Source organism: Nesoenas mayeri (assembly GCF_963082525.1).
Source record: "Nesoenas mayeri genome assembly, chromosome: Z".
Taxonomy (NCBI): Eukaryota; Metazoa; Chordata; class Aves; order Columbiformes; family Columbidae; genus Nesoenas; species Nesoenas mayeri.
The window spans coordinates 61,029,564-61,049,241 of NC_137542.1; the positions used below are offsets into that span (position 1 = coordinate 61,029,564).

The window sequence follows — 19,678 nt, forward strand, 5'->3', positions numbered from 1 at the left end:
AGAGATTCCAGTACACCAGACTGCATATAATACAAATGTGCATGAAATACTACATGATGAACACTGACATAAAGAATAGTGTCTGAATGTTCTTTCATCGATTTTTGAAGACATGGAAGGGAAATGCTGTTACGATCATCTCTTCTGAGGTCCTGGGTTAATGCAGGGCATGGCATTTCATTCAGTCATTCCTATATCAAGTTTGTAACTTCTAGGTAGATTTAAAGCATGTTCCTAATTAGTCTAAACTGCTCCCTTTGGTATATACTTAGTGTAGGTGACTTACCTTTTTAGCCTTTTGTGTGTCCATTACATAGTTAGAACTGCAAAGGTAGTAATAGAAATGTCTTCATTTGGAGGACACACACACATATTTAATGGCATTTGATGATGGCAGTATAGAGATTATTTTCATCAAGTTATTTTCTTCCATTGTATTCAGTCTTTTCCACTAATGCATATGAAAAATTTTCTCCATGCTGGTAGATACTTTGGCAAAGTTCTTTTTCTTTTATTGTTTTTTACCTTAGGGCTGCCTGTTTGGGTAACCAGTGTGACTATAATGAATATTTCTTAAAATTGAGGGAATTACCTGATGACAGTTTTAGCTGTATATTCTATTATTGTAACAAATTGTTACATTTATAATCCAGGGTTTTATTACATTGATGCATGTACATATATACAGTGAATTATACACTATAGTAGAACATTGTTAAGATTGCAAAACTATATATCTGAAACTTGTGCTTGTACAGGTAATTGCACCTTCTCACAGTGTATGCCATCTGATGTGTTTTTAATTACATAGTTGCCTAACTCCTTTTCCCGCTTACCCTTGCTTTGTTCATTGTTGAGGTCTTGACTGAATGAGATTTTCTTCATTTTGGTCATTTAGTTTGTGATCATAAGCCACCTTTTCTTCAGAGCCTTCAGGCTTCTCTCTGGAAACAGGTTTCTTCATTGCCAGTTCTGCTTTTTCCAGTGATGTGGGTGATAGCAGCTTCATAGACCTTCAAATAGACAAATATTGAGTCACCTCCAGTACACTGTTGTGAGCAAAGGTGGTATCATGATTCCTGTGATGAATGAGGTAGACCAAAAAGACAATTACAAAAATCACTTTTTGCAGATAGTGTAAACTTAATCTCTTTGCAATAGGGAGGTCATGTGGAAAAAAGCACTTCAAAAAGCTGAATTTGGGGACGGAACTTTTTACTTAAAGCACTCCTCACTCTAACAGTTAACTAAAGCCAGGAACCAGAACTGCATTAGGTTTGACAGCTTAAGGCTTTATGCGTCACAAGGAGTGTGTACCATCTGCTCACTCCATGGCTGGCTTCAATTACTGGGTACTGGGTGTCCAAGATGATTCCTTGCAGAACAAATCTTCCTGGCATACCTCTGCCTGCATCATCAAGCTTTACCAGCTGGAATCCAAATGCGAGCATCAAAAGCAGAAGAATTATTAGAATTTGAGTGCACAGATTCAGCAGATTTGGTGACATAATTTAGTGTTGTCTCGTTTGCTGATTCTGAGAATTCAAAGCTGCAGGTTCTCAGTACTTCATTGTACATGTAAAGCATGTCTGGCAACAGAAATATGCATTTCAGGGACATGCTGATTTTAAATACCTTTTGCTTTACATTTTAATGGTGCATATCTAGCAGTTTTGGTTTCTTTCCCTGTATCATGGTTGTGATTCACAATGGAGGAATTTTTGCAAATGATGACATTATATAGTAAATTACAGTCCTTGAAACATGATTTTAATTTTCTAATACCAATCAGTAACTTGCTTACTTGAAGGTGCTTTTGCTACCATCTGTATTCTGCCGTGCTGTAAACTGCAACCTTATTTAATCAAGAGGTGTGTCAGTGCCACTTCATCCCAGTGTGACAGACAACTTTTTTCTGGTTTACTCTATTGCTAGCATCATACATTAGCTTTCTCTTTTGGCAAATACAAGTTTAGAAACTAGAAATCAAGGTGGCTTCAGTGTGATTGATAGATGAGTAATAGGGGAAGTATGAAATATACTCTTGATCCATGGAGTGGTTATTCATTTACTTTCCAGACACACGAGAAATATGGGAAGAGTGTTCTGCCATGCCAGAATCTGTGCTGTCTCAGGCCAAGTTGGAGAAACTGAAGGATGTGTTTATTCCATACAAAGTTGTCTGCATAGCCTTTGTGTTTTTAGGTTTTTCGTATTTTGTGTCTTCTAGATACTGATGTGGAAATTACAGGGTCATTGGTTTGTATGTACATACAAGACGCAGGACTCTGAAGAACCATGGCGTTTGATCTTTGCAAACCGAGTGTATGAATGCATGCTCCTATGAAAACCTCGAGTTGCAAAAATCGTTTGTAGTGTGCTAGAGAGGCATTTGACAGATTACATGCAAGTACATACATGTGTGTTTCATTATTTGATTGCCTTAGGAGGCTGGTGTTTAAGTTGGCAGATATACTTACTTGGCTGGCAGGATTACAAAATACCAGAAAGAGACCAAATGCTGAGAGAGAAAGAGACAGAACATGTAATGCGCAGAAAGCATGGGGAAGCTATAAAGCCAGCAGGAAAAAGTAGACTTAAATGTGGTTCCAATTTGTTCTGTTGAGCTCAAGTTGATAGCTGTGTACAAGTAAAAGCACTGCAATGTAAGTTTAATGTTTTGGAAAACAAAGTTTTCTGTCAAATTAAGTATGATTTGGTCACCTGTTCGCAGCCTGTCAGAAATCTTTAATTCATGCTTATTTCTCTGACTGAAATTAAGAAAAAAAAAGGCAGCTTGTTTTGAACCTTTACATAGTACTGTCAGACCACAGCATAAGTGGACTTTGAAACTTTGGTTCTAGTCTTTATTAGCTTGACACAAGACTACAGTATTGACTCCCAGTATTTGTTAAATTTCTGTGTGTAATTTGGTGTTATGTAATTTATAGCTGTGTGGGGTGGGGGAAACAAAAAAAAAAAAAACACCCGAACACAGTCTTTATACATAGTAAGTTAGAACTAACTATCCTGCAAGGTTTTACAAGCAGCAGACAAACAAGTTGAGTGTGTGTGTCTAAAGAAGTCTACACCCGTGGCCTCACACTTTCTGACTTGAGGTGGGACCCTTCGCAACGTCAGGCAGCACATATTTGCGGTGATTAGAATATTCACTTGGTGCTTTGCATTATTTATTCCTAGCTGAATGCCATTAGAATAACCTGCTGCCTTGCTCTGTCTCCTAAGACTTCTCAGTTTGAGAGCAATGTTTGAAATGTGGGAAGCTGACTGGTGGAAAGCTTGACTGTTGTAGTGAAACACAAGAAAAAGAGAAGCAGGAGTGCTGGCTCCCCTGAGAGATCAAGAAATATGCTATTAAAAAAATTAAAAAGAAAAAGAAAAAAAACCACACAAGAACAGATAAACACAGACAGAAAGCATTTCCCTTAAAACAAGACCTAGATTTAGATGAGTGCTCATACTAATCTCTCTAAAAGCGGCTACTAGCGGCATATTTACTGCAAAATACTAGAACCCTTTGGAGGTGGCAGGCTCTAGTTTAGCAATTTTGAGTCGTGCAAGAATCACATACCTGATAGCATCAAAGAATTTATGTGAGTTACACCAGCTGTCTGCTGCATCTACTGTTTCTGAGGAGCTTTACCTTGCAAAAGCCTCAGTAAAGATATCTGAAAATGCCACGGCTCAGTTAACTAGGATACAAGTTTTTCCAGCTTCATGCACAAGTTTGGAAGGGTAAAATTAGGAGAGACAGGTAGAGAAAGATGGTTGTCCTGCTGTAGCAGGCAGTTTATGTGAACTACACTTAAAAACTGGGAGTCATAAGCCTGTTAGAAAAATCAGGTCAGTTTAAAATTAATGCATTGCTCTTCCTTCTGTTCTCAACAGGGAACTGGTTTTCTGGAAGGATTCTCCATATGGGAGTCAAATGAGACATCCTTTCTCTTCTTGACATGGCCCGTGTATGAATAAATATATAAATTCTTTTAAAAAGGTAAAATGAGATGAGAAAGAGGTGGTCTCTTCTAGTAGGGTCAAATGAAGGTAACTCTGGTTATTCCTTTTTTTCTTTTTCCCCCGCTCTCCTCTTTTTACCCCAGTAGGATAGCAGGAGAACAAGCAGGATATACCTGGCCTTTTGACAGAAAAGCTGCCAACTCCCAGTCTTTGCTGGCCAGTGTGGAAGAAGCCAGAAGCCTTTCAGCCTCACAAATGTCCACCCATTTCTTAGTGAGTCATAGCTGGAAGATCTTTTCACACGTTAGATCACATCTTGTGCAAGTCAGGGATGTATTTTTACTTCTTTATTGCATCCTATAGTCAACATCCTGAAACAACTGAATGATTGTAACTTTAACTTCTGTTTGTACTTATGTGGAAATAGAGATAGGTGTGTAGGTAGATAAGACTTAGATTTTTCAGATGTGGATGGGTTAGCTAGAAAACTAGCTAACTTTCATAGCAGAAGCAAGATGGTGGAAAAACTGTTTGGGGTTTTGTGTGTGTGTGACCTGTAGAAGCTCTGTATACTTGCAGCACTTAAATATTCAACAGATTAGTATTTCTTGCTGTGCTCATTTCTTGTTATGCTCATCTTGTAAGTTCAGAGGCAGTCAACTTGAGCATTGATACTGCTCCCCATGAATCTTCTCCAGGGAAGCTGGAGAACTTCCACAGCATGTTCACCTATGCTGGAATAGGCCAGTATAGGGCAGCTGTGTGGAGGCAGAGGTAAGAAAGGGAAGCAACAGGTCAGAGGGCTTCTTGCTCACCTCTTGAGTCTTTGTGGAAGAGGGAAGAAAAACTTCTGCCTGCCCAGCTTCTTCCCTGGAAGAGCAGCCTTCATTTGGTGCACCCAAGTCAAAAATCACGGAGAACATGTTGTCAGTTCTTAACCAGATGCGTTTGCTTTTTTCAGTTTGCACGCCTCTCTACAGTTTAGGCTTTCCAAGACCACTTACAAAACAGTTCTGCAGTTATTTCAGCCTCTTCTGCTTGGCCTCACTCTTTCACAACACACCGCCCCTTTTCAAGAGGGACACATTTTTCTTTGTTTTAGACCCCAAGAAACTCTTTTACACTGTAGGGCTGCATGGAGGTTGCAAAAGGATTTTTCTGTGTTGAAGTGCTTGGAATTATGCTTGGCTTTTCTTAAGGAGAGGCTTAGCTTTTAGTCTCTTTGCAAATGAATACTCTCAATGCTGACTGAAATCCTGTTCCATAACTCCTTACCCTGACTTCAGTTAATCTTTGGCTTGCAGATGGTAGTGTAAAAACATAGCCAGTTTTTCACGCTAGCTTTTCATTAGCACCGTCTTTGTTGTTATTTTCAATTCTTTTTTTTTACACTGCTTTTAAAGAGCTTTCATGCTATATAAATTTCTGCAACACAGTATGCTAAACAGTACACAAATGAAGGTCTTTGTCCAGTTCCAGCTAGCCAGCCAGTTGAGACCCTGACTGCTTTGTAAAGGTCCATGAAATTCATTCACCAATTCAGCTGTGGAGGTCTAAATTAAAATTACTTTAGCAGTGGAGGAAGAACAAGCAGTGATTTATAGAAAAGAGGTATTTAAGTTGATTCATTGAAAACACGTACTTCATATTCCATTACATCCTTCTTGTATAGCATCTTGATAGTGTGCAATAATTTGGAATGAGAAGTTGACACTGGCATTGCTATGCAGAGAAAACTCGACAGGTGTATGATATGGGTCAAAAAATCTTATTATATACAGGCTATACAGGCTGAAAGTTTTCTTCTTGTCCTGAAACTAAAGACAATGGTGGGATTAACTCTCTGTATATACAGTTCAGGAACTTACTCATGTTGGTTTTGTATCTTTGTCAGATCAGCCCATGGTTTATAGGCTGTCAAGATTAACCTAGTTTTATTTTCGTATAAGATTGCCTTTCAGCATTGCTGTATTTCTGTTGCAACAGCTAGGGCCCTAAGCTTTTTTTTTGAAGAGGAAGAAAAAGGCTTGATTTGAAATACATTAGTTTCCAGAATATAAAAGTTGTCCCGATGCTGGATTGCTGTTTGCATTTTTTTTCTGGGTGATCACTATGCACTCACTATTTTTAACTTTCTGTGTACTTATAAATGTTTCCCATAATCCCCAAAAGATGAAGGAGCTGTTTTGGCTTTTATCTGTCAGCAGTTTCTGCCAGTACTTTCATGTAAATCTTCTAGATCTAAACAACTTGACTTCTCAAGCACAGTAATACACACTATCTTTTTTCTTGCAGTAGTGAAGGGCTTATTCTTTCCCTCTGGATAGTTTAAGGGTGATTTGTTGGCGTTTTCCCCCCATTAGTTTCTCCACAGCAAAAAGGTAGCAAAACTAAGTATTCTTTCAGAGGAAAACTGCGTACTGTCCTGATTTTTTATGTATTATTATTGAATAAAAATAGATTGTTTTAAAATATGCTTCTCAAGTAGAGTCTAGTTGCAGACCTGTATCTGGTGGAGTCCCTCAAGGGTCAGTACTGGGACCAGTACTATTCAGTATGTTCATCAGCGACTTGGATGAGGGAATAGAGTGCACTGTCAGCAAGTTTGCTGATGACACCAAGCTGGGAGGAGTAGCTGACACGCCAGAAGGCTGTGCTGCCATCCAGAGACCTGGACAGGCTGGAGAGTGGGGCAGGGAAAAATTTAATGAGATAGAACAAAGGCAAGTGTAGAGTCTTGCATTTGGGCAAGAACAACCCCAGATTCCAGTATAAGTTGGGGAACGACCTGTTAGAGAGCAGGGTAGGGGAAAGGGACCTGGGGGTCCTGGTGGACAACAGGATGACCATGAACCAGCATTGTGCCCTTGTGGCCAGGAAGGCCAATGGCATCCTGGGATGTATTAGAAGCGGGGTGGTTAGTAGATCCAGAGAGGTTCTCCTTCCCCTCTACTCTGCCCTGGTGAGACCACACCTGGAATATTGTGTCCAGTTCTGGGCCCCTCAGTTCAAGAAGGACAAGGAACTGCTGGAGAGAGTCCAGCGCAGGGCAGTGAAGGTGATGAAGGAAGTGGAGCATCTCCCTTATGAGGAAAGGCTGAGAGAGCTGGGTCTCTTTAGCTTGGAGGAGACTGAGGGGTGACCTTATTAATATTTATAAATATATAAAGGGTGAGTGTCACAAGGATGGAGCCCGGCTCTTCTTGGTGACAACCAATGGTAGGGCAAGGGGCAGTGGATACAAACTGGAACACAGGAGGTTCCGCATAAATATGAAAAGAAACCTCTTCACGATGAGGGTGACAGACACTGAAGAGGCTGCCCAGGGGGCTTGTGGAGTCTCCTTCTCTGGAGACATTCAAAACCCGCCTGGACACATTCCTGTGTAACCTCATCTGAGTGTTCCTGCTCCGGCAGGGGTATTGGACTAGGTGATCTTTTGAGGTCCCTTCCAATCCCTGACATTCTGTGGTTCTGTTACTATCACAGGCTACTCATGGCCTTACATAAGAAACAACTTATGGTTGGTACCGCAAAAAAAAAAGCAACAGCAGTAAAGAGCAAGATCCTTCTTTTTTAGAGATGGCAGAGGTCATTCTGGAGGGAGCTCAAGCATCCCCACTATCTTACAGTGAACGTCCATCCAGCAGTCCTGTCTCAGTTACAAAGAGCAGATGCTGCTGGAGCACTATTACTAACCATCACCATGGTTATATGGAAAGGGAACTGAGGTTGGTTAGTGCCAAACTATTCCGAAAAAAATACGTGTCACTGCTGTTTAGGTAAAACAGTTCCAGCACATGAACTCGCTCAACCTACGAAGTGTTACTTGATGGAGATCATTGAAATCATCTCACCATGGCTCTCTGCTGGCTGGCCAGAAACAAAACTTTCAAGTGCCTCTTGAGATGAACCTCAACATTCCTCCTCTTAAAAAGATAGGCAGCTGTCTCTCATTTGATGAAGGTTTCTGGGTACAACGGAGTACGTATTTCCTTCCTCACTTGCTAGGAAGAACTCGAGACCAAGTTGTCGAGAAAGTTCTCTTGCATGGCAAGCTGAGTTGGGATGAGATAATAGAAAATTTAGATTGGAAGAGGAGGGTAAACAGGCAAATATGAGCCTACTAGGCCACCACATGTCCTTGTACAATCTGGACAATGTTGCAGGTAATAAATGCCTCAACTCTTCAACTGGATTCTGTTCCTTTAGAGCACTAGGCTTTGCATGCTAAAAATGGGCAGGATAATTTCATGGGGAAAATGCTGTGTCATCATGTAGAAAGAGAGGAAAGGAAGAACTGAAATTGCACATGCAGCCTTAGTTCTTTCTTGTTTTAAGTTTTGAGTGCTTGACCTTGTGGCCTTGGTGCTCTTTTAATGTAGTTTTGTTTACATGTCTGTGTAGTATAGCAGGCATCAGACAGAGGGAGCTTTGTTGCTGATTCCTGGTAGAGTGATTGCAGTAAATTACTATATAAATGCATTAACTTACATATAGTCTCTTTAAAATAAATAATGCTTTTACTAGGGTTTCACTGTTCCTTTAACAAGAAAAGAAGTCTAGAGTGCAAGTTAGTAGAATATCATGGTTTTACTATCCTTTGAAGGATGAGGTAGAGTTTGTGGAAAGGCAGCAGACATCAGTTCTAAGAAATCGCTTAGTTAATCATAAGACCATCAAGGGAGGTTTTGTTTGTAGAGAAATGTCATAAGTTTGTTCTGATTCTGGTATGGGCTTCTAGGTAATACTACTGCAATCTGGACGTTTAATGACAACAATAAGCTAAATGTTGCGCTGGGAACCTGATAAGTAGGTCACAAGATGCCGCTTCCAGTGGAACATGCTGTTTGTCCCTACATCTGCACTATCCACACTACACTTGAATATTCAGTGTGATCTGTTTTCCGTTCCTGGTGTCATATATGGTTTTATGTCAAACCAATGCAGAAGGTGGAACAGTAAATTTTTCATTGCCAGTTAGTGTGTCTGAGGAGAACTGGGCAGAACTGCTCAAATTCTTGCAGAGCTCAGCTCTTTTCTAGCCCCGGAGCAGCAATCCTGAAGAAGGACGGGGGAATATAACAAGCCTCACTCGACGAAAAAGTCAGTGTTTTGCATTTTGCTGGGTCCAACTTCTTGGTTGACACTGTCCTGTCCCTCCCTGATTGTCATTGCTTATCATCACCACCCCGCTCCTTGGAAATACAGTAACTTGGTACCTACGCCACAATTTACCTTGCATCTGCTAATGTCTCTCTGACTGAAAACTGCTGGCAGGGAATCTGCAGGCATAAACAAGACATGAAAAATATATGCTGGCTTATTAAAATATTTTCTTTCTCTGTCCTCAGAAGCAAGCTCTGAGGGCCGTGCTGGCTCGTTCTGTTTAGAGACAATAACCTGCTCTCTCATTTATTGATGCTCATTGGGACAGTGAGCACACCAGTACCTGCTGTGTTCCTGCACGTCACACATGTCTTGAGGGGATCCCTGAGACTGAGTGGTAGGAGGGAATTACACGTCAGCCTGCCACCCCGAGAGCAGCGTGGGAAGCCTCTGGGCATGCCCTGTGCTCCAGACCGCGGGAAAGCAGCAACATACAGCTCTCCTGGAGACCAGCAGGAACGAAGCCTTGGTGACAGCCTGCTTGGGGTTCAGCTCCAGTGGTGTCTGTCTGGGGTCCCCTCTGTACTTCTCAGCTTACTGAGTAGCCACCTCTACTTAGAAGCAGAAAAGCATGTTTTAGTACGTTCTTGCTTATTTCTTATTTTACTCTTTCTGCTTATCTCACAGCTCTTTGGAAGAACAGTTGAATAAGCAGGTGGTTTTTCCATCTCATCCTGGCGGTTTTGGATGGGTTTCTTTTGTGAAACAGTTTAAGTGTTATGTATGGTATTATAATGCACTGTACTGCATACCAGAATATAGCGCTTAGATTTTTTTCTTTTTCAGAAGCCTTGCAATTTTTACTCAGAACAGGGCTTCTCATTTCTCTGATTACGTTAATACTAATTGTAAATATTTGCATCCATTTCAAATCCTGAATTCAGTTTGTTTGAAAAGGTGTATTGCAAAAACTCAACCATAGAGGGAAGCAGAATACTGTCTTTACAACAGCCTTAACTACAGGCTGCTTTTTAAAAATCGTCTGTGCTTCAGTTGAAGCCAATGAAGAACATCTGTTGTCTTATTTATAGCTCCCGTTTCTAAGAAGTATATTCTGTAGCAGATGAGAAAAGTGCCTGACAGCTCATAATTCATAAAGTTACTGAGGTTTAATCTGATAGAATATTATGTACAGAATTCCTTCCCAGTACAGACAGTATCACTTCCCTTTCAACAGATGACAGAAATAGGGCTTTATGAAACATTAAATTAATAAGTGTGAAACATGATTAGCAGCCACTATTGAAAGTATTAAACTATTATAAAGGAATATAGTACTCTACACTACATTGCTTGGTGGTTTTGTTTTCCCACTTATTTAAGCAGCTAAACTTCCCTCAAGCCAGACACTGTCTTCTTTTACTTTCTCTCCACACTTCCATTTTGCTTTGTTTTAGAAGAATTCTTTGTTGATTAAGACAGCAGCTCTGTGACAAGCATTCAGTTTTGTGCTAGAGAAGAGTAAAGAGACCCCAGATTTCGTTTGGGAGAACTGGTACGTTATAAAGTATGACTTTCTGTATAAAATAAAAGCTTCCTTCTGTCTAGTTCTGCCATCTATTATTTATAGATTTTCTTACATTACTCTGTATTTGCCAGGACTTGTTTCCCTTCTGTTCCCATAGTTGCACCTTATGCTCCTTAGCCCTGAGAGTGCAGCTGATACAACCTTATAAATGGAGATGAAGAGAGGAATTACTTCTCCTCGCCTCTTAAACTTCCTACTTAACCACCATGCACATGGTATTTTATTAATCCCTTCATTGCTTGCATATATTGCTGATAAACCTTAAAACATCTAGGCAAACTATTTAATTTGTCTCTGTTACTGTATTGGTTTATACAGGTGGCTCTTTGCTTTTTTGCAATATTAAGTGTAGCCAGGATAAAATGAAGTAACATTCAGTTTTTATTCTGACTCCCCTAGATTCAGTAGGTTGGACTTAAAATGGCCCAATCATAATATACATGTATTTGTCCCCCTGCAAAAATGACTGCCTGGCTTTGTTTTGTTAAGTGCCACATATAACAAGTTGTATACATTTTTCTACAAAAGTCAGTGTGAAATGCCCTTTTCGAGCTTATAGGCGATGTTGTCAGTACCTGCCTCACACAGAGGATTCTGGGAATGCTGGCTATGTATTTTGGATGGTAGACTGGGACTGGCTGGAGTTCAGAAAGTCATGCTGGTGAGAACTCCTGCAGTTTTCATTCTTTGGAATAAGCCCCTTGGGAAAGTTCTTGTCATTCTGGATTACTGATGTAGGATGACAGCAGAAATAGGAATGCTTTAAAAAGCGATTTGAAGTCCAGAAGCATATTAACAGAGGACCTTTTATCCATGAGAGTCAAAGGTTGTCATTGAGATGCCCTAGGAAGGGTATTCTGCTTTATTTGGTTGTTTCTCCACTGAAGATGGAAGAAAAAGAGGAATGACAGCTGTTTTGAAAAACCATTTTTTCAGTACAGTTCTGTATTTCCTCCTGTGGCTAAAATCTTCAGCATCCTATTAATGGAGAACATGTGAATGAAATTGTCATTTCATCCTCTAGTTCATACCCAACACCTACTGAAGAATTGAAGAAGTAGACTGTGCTGGCAACGTAGTATTGAAGGATTTTGGAATTGGCAGTATTTCCATCCAGCTTCCCAGTTGTACTACTGTCATGTAAGGCCACCAACAGGCATCATTTCCCAGTTCCTTTACATAGCTCTGGGGTCACTCACTTCTCAATACGTGACTCATGGACACTTTTCTGCCTCCATAAATATGGCCTTCTTGTGAGCCAGAAGGCTGATAGTGTTGGTGGGCCAAACCATTCCTTTTTCTAGTGCTAGGATAGTCTTCACCTCTTAATTTCTCCTGGATCTCGTCTCCTTTGGCTGTCAAGGCTTCTGCGGTATTCTGAGTTTGCAGTCTGCCTGTTTGACGACGACATCTGATAAAAATAAAAGACAAATCATAGTATACTTATTAAGCCACTTGTAATGATGTGTCGTAGTATACTTATTAAGCCACTTGTAATGATGTGTCGAGTTCACAGAAGCTTAAATCACTTTCATATTTTTCCATGAATAGTGTTGTCTTTTAGAATCATTCTAATTAAACCAATATTCAAGAAGGTGGTTAAGCCCTGAACAGCTGCTTCTTCCTGCTCTTTTCGGTGATGCTCTCAGACTCTAGGGGAATTTACCTATAGCCAAACTAAATCACCTCAGGTCAGTGAGGTCTAAGGAGAGGTATATTTCTCTTCCAGCAGTTACAGCTGAATTTACTATCACAGTCCTTGATTTATCTGAGACAGCCAGTGACATCAACTTCTTTGTCTTCGCTCTCACCTTCTTGTCTTTCTTTCATCCTTGCCCATTGAAAACCTTTTGCTGATAGCATTTGGGCAGTTCTGAACACTCTGTCTGCCTGTTCTTTTGGTCGATGTCATTAGGCTCTCTGAAATTACAAATGCCAAGTCCTGAAATCTCCGACTGAATTTCTCTCTGGTATTTATTTGGAATATCCAACTTGTCTTTTTCTGTCTTGATCTGGTACTGAATGCAAAACATAGAGCTCTGTGGAAACTTTCTCCCTAGGGTCTGGGGGGTTTTAATCTTTCGTACTGTTCTGCTGAAAGTTTCTGCAGGAGCTTGCTGCTTCTTAAGACTATAAAGAAACATATAATGGACCCTGAAATGGCCTCTCACTAAAAGTTAGGAGCTTTGTGTCAGTAATAGTTGTTTCCCTCTCTGATGGGTTGTGAGGGTTGTGTGGCCTTTGGTCCGCAGCTGATGGACGCGGGTGCTGAGGGGGCCGTGGCACTGGGACTCAGTGTCTGGAGCAGCTGCCACGACAGGGAGCACTGGGCTCTGCCGTCAGCCCTGCAGGGGCACCTCCTGGTGCCTTCCAGTGCCGTGGGATCTGGACCCATGTCTCCGCGGGCCTGTCTTTCGGAGTTTCACGAAGCACTGCTGTCTGTGGTCTAGGGCTTGCCAGCAGTCGGCACACGGGAGTGCATGGGGCTGCCTCGGTTAGGACCCCTGCTCTAAAGGCTGTGTGGGAATGCCAAACTGCCCGTTTCCAATGTGCTTCCTCTTGAATTTCACATCGTATACTGACGAGTGATTCCATTCAGCTATGTGGATCCTTACTGAAATCAGATTCTATTTGAAGGAAGATGGGTGATAATAGGGGAACATTTTTTAATCCCATGCCTAGTCGAGTATATAACTACTGAAATAGCAGCATTTCTGTCAAGAAAGCAAGCTCCTATGTTTCCTAGAATTTTCAATAGCAAGCATTGTGGAAAGCATTGCAGAAAACCCTCCACTGTCCACAACTTGTCATGCATTATGTCACTGATGATGCCACTCACACGAGTGTATTAGGTGCTCAATCAGCCATTGTTTCTTCACTTTGCTAGCTAATTTTGTTGGAGGCATTATCACAACTTGCTTGACCATGACCCTTACTTTTGCATTTGTTCTTCTGTGTTAATTAATATTCTTATGTTTATTATAGTTAATATCAGTGCTGGTCAAACTATTCACATTTTGACATATTGTATGACTTTCAAACAAGGATATGTGTAATTCAGTGTGTTAGTGGATACGGTGCATAAAGATTATATCTGCATGCACGTAGGCTGGTTACGATCATCTTAAGACCTGAGCTCTCAAATACCAGACTTTTATGTAGAGCTGTGTTATCTTCGAATGTAATATGTATGCACAAACTTAAATGTCATTTCTGAAAAAAGAACATGCATGGAGTAATCTTGACTCAAGGCTAAATTCAAGTAATGTTTAGTATAGTTCCTGTAAAATATTTAGAAATTAAACTGCTTACCATGGTTTATATTGTTACATTTTAAGTTATATTCTTTATGTATATATTCATTTTCATTCTTCTTCTAGCATTAATGAAAGATTTGGCTCAGAAACTTCTGGAGCCAAATTCCAGCTTTAAATTTCCACTTGTCGTTGCCAGGTACTAACTCTAAAGTATCTCTTTTTACTGAGAACCCTTCCAAAAGGTGCAGCTGTGTGCTGGTTTCATCTTGCACTTCGTAGCAGTGTTGCCAACCCTTGAACGTAAGGTATGCTCTCATCTCCCACACGTTGCCATTGCTTTAGAGTTGTTCATGCCTGTCTCTATCAAGGAGGGGGAAGAGTTCACAGATTGCAGCATACCCTGGCTTGTGGTTCATCTCATTGGTTCTCACTGCGGCAAGGTAAAAATAGAGCTAGTGGAAAATCCAGCTTTTATCACCTGTCATCAGAGGCGTCCTTACTATCTGGAGACCCACAACCAGACTTGTGGCTAGAAGGAAGACACAAAAACTGTATGACAGCTTTTCCCAAACAATATTTTGGAGACCGTGGAATTTCAAAAAAATTACAGGAATTTGGGGGGGGAAGAATGATTGCTTTAAGTGAGAAACTGATACTGGATTGTAGCAAAGGAATCTACAAAGTTGCACAAATTCTTAAGAGTGGATTTGGTTCTCCAAACCTTTGTGCTGTGGTACAGCACACTTCAAAGCAAAAGATACTTTTGAAATCAGGTACTAAGTGCAGATTACGTGTGGGCTTTTGTTTTCTTCTCTTTTACTCTGTAGATCTTAATATGCATGCTGAGTTTTCTTCTGAACCATGTAATCTAGAATCAGGACTTCTTTAAGGTATCTTGTATTCTGGCTCTGAGAGTCAAATCGGTTTTTTCTAAAAGTAGCTGTAGTTTAATTTGGTTTAGCCTCAGCCATTTCCTCTCAGCATTTTGAAACTGGAGGGCATTATTCCCAAATTTGGCTGTCTTCTCTGTAAATGTTATAAACTGCCTTCGGTTCTATAAGTACTGTTAAGTTGGTTTTTTTTTTTTTTTTTTTCTGACAGATGTCTGTTTCATGGGGCCTTTTGCCTTTAAATGAACATAATTTTCTATTTTGTGCAAAGGTTGGGAAGTTTAAAGAACAAGTCAGTATGGTGCTATGAGTTAATTATATTGGAGATGGCGCAATGAGTAGGAAATCCTGGAACAGGTGGGAGGCTAAGTGATTTTAATTTGTTAATGCCATCTCCAACATGCTGATGAAGTGAGTGCTTTTTTCAGTGTTGCTGAGCACTGTAACTTTGTGACTTAGATGTATTCTTGTGTCATTGCTGAGTTGAAGGTAACTATAGGTTTTACACCTGCTATTGTGCATGTGTTATGTGTTTGTCTTTTTGCTGTAGAGCTTCTAGTAACGAGTGTGTACATAGTATTAGAAGAGAGGTGAATATCCTGAGTTTTCAGTCATATACACGATTATTTTACAGTTTATGTGTTTATGGGATTGGTGTCATTATTTTGAAGGCTCTGTTCGTACCTAAAAATCAGTAGTGTCTCTGGTGGATAGAAATTTTCAGCTTTGGAGAACAGGAATGGGATATAGGTAGGAAGAGACAACAGAAATCCTCTAAACTCCTAAAACTGTAATATTTTTCCAATTGCGTATTTGAAGGTAGCAGAGAAGTATTGGAAGTCTCTTTCCTTTTCACCAGTCTGGCATTTGCTTTACATACTTATGTTCTGTAGAACTGTTACGTATTTTGTATAAATGCAAAGATAAATGTATAGCTTCCAGAAGTATTTTACTTTCACTAAGAATATTATTGATCCAAGAATACTGTACAACAAAGAGATTTGGTAACAGATTAGGATACAAACAGAGTTTATAAGCTAAGATCCTGCTTAAAGTGTAGATGCAAAGCATGGAAAGTCAGGGAGGTTGCAGGAAGGGTCTGGATAGGGTCTTCATCCATCCCATTCCTTATGTTCCATGGAGACAAACAGTTTTCTGTAGTGTCTTTCTTCACCCTGCAAGGGCTTCTTCCCATGAACTGAAGTCTTCCCCCTGACATTGTGTTTTCCTTTTTGTTTTGCTTGGACTCCATCCCTCATGTAGAAAATCTAAATCTAGTGGGAAATCTTTTTTTTTTTTTTTTTCCTTTTTTTTTTTCCTTTTTTTTTTTTTTTCTAAATACACCTTGCTTACAGGTATTTCAAATGTTTCTCTTGCCATGATTTCAATGCACAGTTAGATCAATGCGAAAAAGTGTAGTTCTCTCTGCTGCTCAGTAGCCTGGATGGACCATCCCTGAGCTGCCCAGCTGTCACCTGAAATGTTCCAAGTGTCTTGTCAGGTTTGACTTCTGTCCTCTGTCTCTATTTCTACTTCTTCATCTCCTTTCCTTCCTCAGATTTAATTTAGGCTGTTGACGGTTGCTGCATGCTGCCTCCAGCTGGAATTGTGAGATGAGCATCTTTTTTCAGAGATGATGCAATTTCATTGCTGTTATGCAAGAGGGAGAAGGGTACTTAATGTAACTACCTCCCTACCTAAGGCAGCAGAAAGTTATGTTCATAAGTAAAAATACATAAACTCTGTTCTTAAAACCTGTTCTTCCTCTGCTACCATGTACAGGATTCATTTTATGCCCTTAGCATTCTGTGAGTCTATTGGTATCTCATAATTCGATTATTTTCATAGCATGTGATGTGATTCTGATTTGATCATTCATTTTTTCTTTCAATAGATTTGCTCTCATCAAAAGATTCATAGTTTGGGGTTGAAAGGAACTATTTGATCTGAATATTAAAATCAAATGGTCTGTATTTCAGAATGCCTCAGCAGAGCCTGCTTGGAATGCAGTATCTTCCATTTGAGCCCACCTTGTGTTTGATAAAGCAGATACGATGTTAAGCTAAAAGAGTTGCTCCACATGGAACCTGAAAGTGGTTTGAAGATGTAAAGAGGTGAAAAGTCCAGTCCTTCCCTGAGTAGCTTGTTATGCATTAATAACTATACTTGGAGAGCTGCTCATTAGCTACACTTATATACCATGTGCTTTCTTTGAATTTTGCTTCTAATCACAGTGTTATAACAAGTCAACCATCTGACAAAACTTTGAGTTTATATATCTACTTACTTGCATTTTTAAGCTAATTATGGTGCCACCAAGGAAGGAAGTAGTGTGGTTTTTAACAGAAGCTACCCTCTGAAGAGCTATGCAGACAATCCTTAGTTACAGTGCTGACTATTATTGCTTTATTATATGAGTTTAGAATCAGGTTTTCGTTTATTTTGCCCAGGACTGATAATGTAACTAGCATGTAGTCATCCTCTCAGGGTGTGGTTCAGGCTTTAGAACTCTTGATACTCAAGAATTGCTCTGATTTTCCACAAGTTGTTAAAAAGTAACATCAGCAGGCCAGAGATCTGCTTAGGCAACTCTTTTGGGACTCCTGGATGCTCATTTTCTGGGCCTCTTAAGTTAAACTGTTATGACTAACAGATGTTTTTCTAATGTTCTTCTCAGTTAAGAATGGACTGGAAAGTATTCCATCATTATCATACCATCATTCTGCTTATTTTTGCAAGGGACTTGTCTCAGTGTCACAGTATGCTCCACTTCCATTATTAGTTTGTAAACTATTATTATTTATTGATTTTTTATTTTCTCTTCAGTTTTCTGCGCTTCCAGACTTCTTCTGTACCTTCCTTGCTGTCTTACACTTCTAAATGGTTAGCATTTAAAAAAAACTCTAATTGTTGCTTCCAAAACAGGGTGAATTCTCAGCTAAAATTGTCTGCTTCCTCTCTCTTAGTTGTAGTATATTTAATTTTTGTGCTATCTCAAAGTTTTTATTTAAAAACTCTCAAACTCTCTATTCATATTTTGCTGTTGGGTTTGGCTTTTTTTTTTTTTTTTTTTTTTGGTCTTTTTCTCTTCCTACTTATTTATCCTCATAGTTTTGTTCTGCTTTGGTCTTCCAGAAATACTGGGTGTGCATGTATGTATACTTGTGCACGTATGTATACATGTGCATGCAGGCACATACATGCATGTGTGTTTAAGAATTGCTCTATATTTGTCTGTGGTGAGTTTAATCACACAGAGATCATAATCTCTTAGGCAACTGGCAGTTTTTACTTCAGTGATTAAGATTTGTTTATCAATCATAATCCATTAAACTGTGCCAGATGTTTCTGGCAGTAGTTTAATAGTATCTTTATGTACATGTTCTTGCTTTCCAAGAGTTAAACAGGACTGCTCTAAAACTTTTAAATTATTCTTTTGGCAAAAGATAGTGTGTTTACAGATAGATCATCCCTCATATTACAGAGCCAGAACATTCCTTTATACAGTGTGTTTCCTTTGTGGAGAAACTGGATTGTGTGAAAACTGACTTTGTAGAAGATCTGTATACAGGTTGGTTTGAAGCTGCAAAATGTCTCTTTCTGATTATACTATTTTTTATTCGTAACCATTCATTGTAAAAAAGAAAATTCTTGCATCAAAAAACCAATACTTTTAGTAGTATTATGCTTAAAAATCAAAAGCAAACGTAAGTTATTGAATGAGTGTGAAATACTTATTTCTACTGCTATTTCAGGCCTTTTAAAGTCTGTTTTATCCAGGGGATCAGCAGCTCCCAGGTGGTGATGTGTTTAGCTCCCTCATCTGGTACACACTGGATCTAAATGTTTCAGACCAAAAGATTTTTTTCTTCCTTGCACTGTCTTTCTGCCCCTCCATAGACTGCAAACTTATGTTGTCTTTTCCTTTCCTAGGAATATGGAGAGTGATTCTAGGATTAACTGAGGTCGCTAAAACAAAGTGCTATAAAAATGCAACTGTCAACATTTTTATTCAGCTTCCTGATTACTTGTGGCGTGTTCTCATTTAAGCCTGACAAGTGGGATATTTGTTCCGTACTTAAAAATTAACTGGTTGCATTATGTGTCTTGACTGTGATAAACAGAATTTGCATTCAACTGTAGCTTGGCTTATTTTTTTTTTCTTTTTCTTTTACAGCTTTTTCACTTCCAGATCTTACAGAGCAGTTCGCACCTCCTGACGTTGCTCCACCGATTCTTATCAAGATAGTGGAGACCATTGAAAAGAAAGGTAGGATGAAGAATGATCTGCCACTTTTTTTTGTTAGTTATGTGAACTAAGACTGCAAAATCAGATCCAAAGCTGGCATCTCCCCTTTCTAGAGCTGCTAATGCATCACATTACTCAACAGATATGAAATAATCTCATTAAAGGTTTGTTGCATTGGTTTCTGCTATGTAGAGGCTATTTGGACTGTAGGAGCAAAACTAAAGTTTACCTCAAATGACATTTAATAACTACTATAAGTATTATAGAAAAGTAAGGGAGATTGGTTTGGTATTGCTTTGTTTTTTTTAACTGATAAGCACCTTAAGATGGTTATGGAAATGCCATCTAAATATTTCATTGGATATATGCAGCCAAACATGTAATGGTTTGCACCAAAGCAGGAAAAAAAAATATGAAAAAATTACAAGAACTCTTTTTATACTTCAGCACCCAGTTTTTTATTGCTGCTCTATGCTGAGCAAGCCAATGTTATTTTTATGGTTTTTCGCTGTCTTGCTTTCCTGTGTTGATGTCTCTCCATGCTGTGGAGGCTTTCCCCTTTCTTCTCCTACATCTTGCCTCTTTTGCCCTATTTCTCTCCTCCTGG

General features: G+C 39.5%; 1 protein-coding gene across 1 annotated transcript in view; it reads left to right on the plus strand.

Moving 5' to 3' along the window:
- Positions 1 to 19,678, plus strand: part of PIK3R1 (phosphoinositide-3-kinase regulatory subunit 1) — a 62,637-nt gene that overhangs the window by 16,237 nt on the left and 26,722 nt on the right. The window contains exon 3 of the mRNA XM_080361927.1: positions 19,000 to 19,092. Coding sequence (XP_080218053.1) covers positions 19,000 to 19,092 — 93 coding nt within the window. The remainder of the gene's footprint in view (positions 1 to 18,999; positions 19,093 to 19,678) is intronic.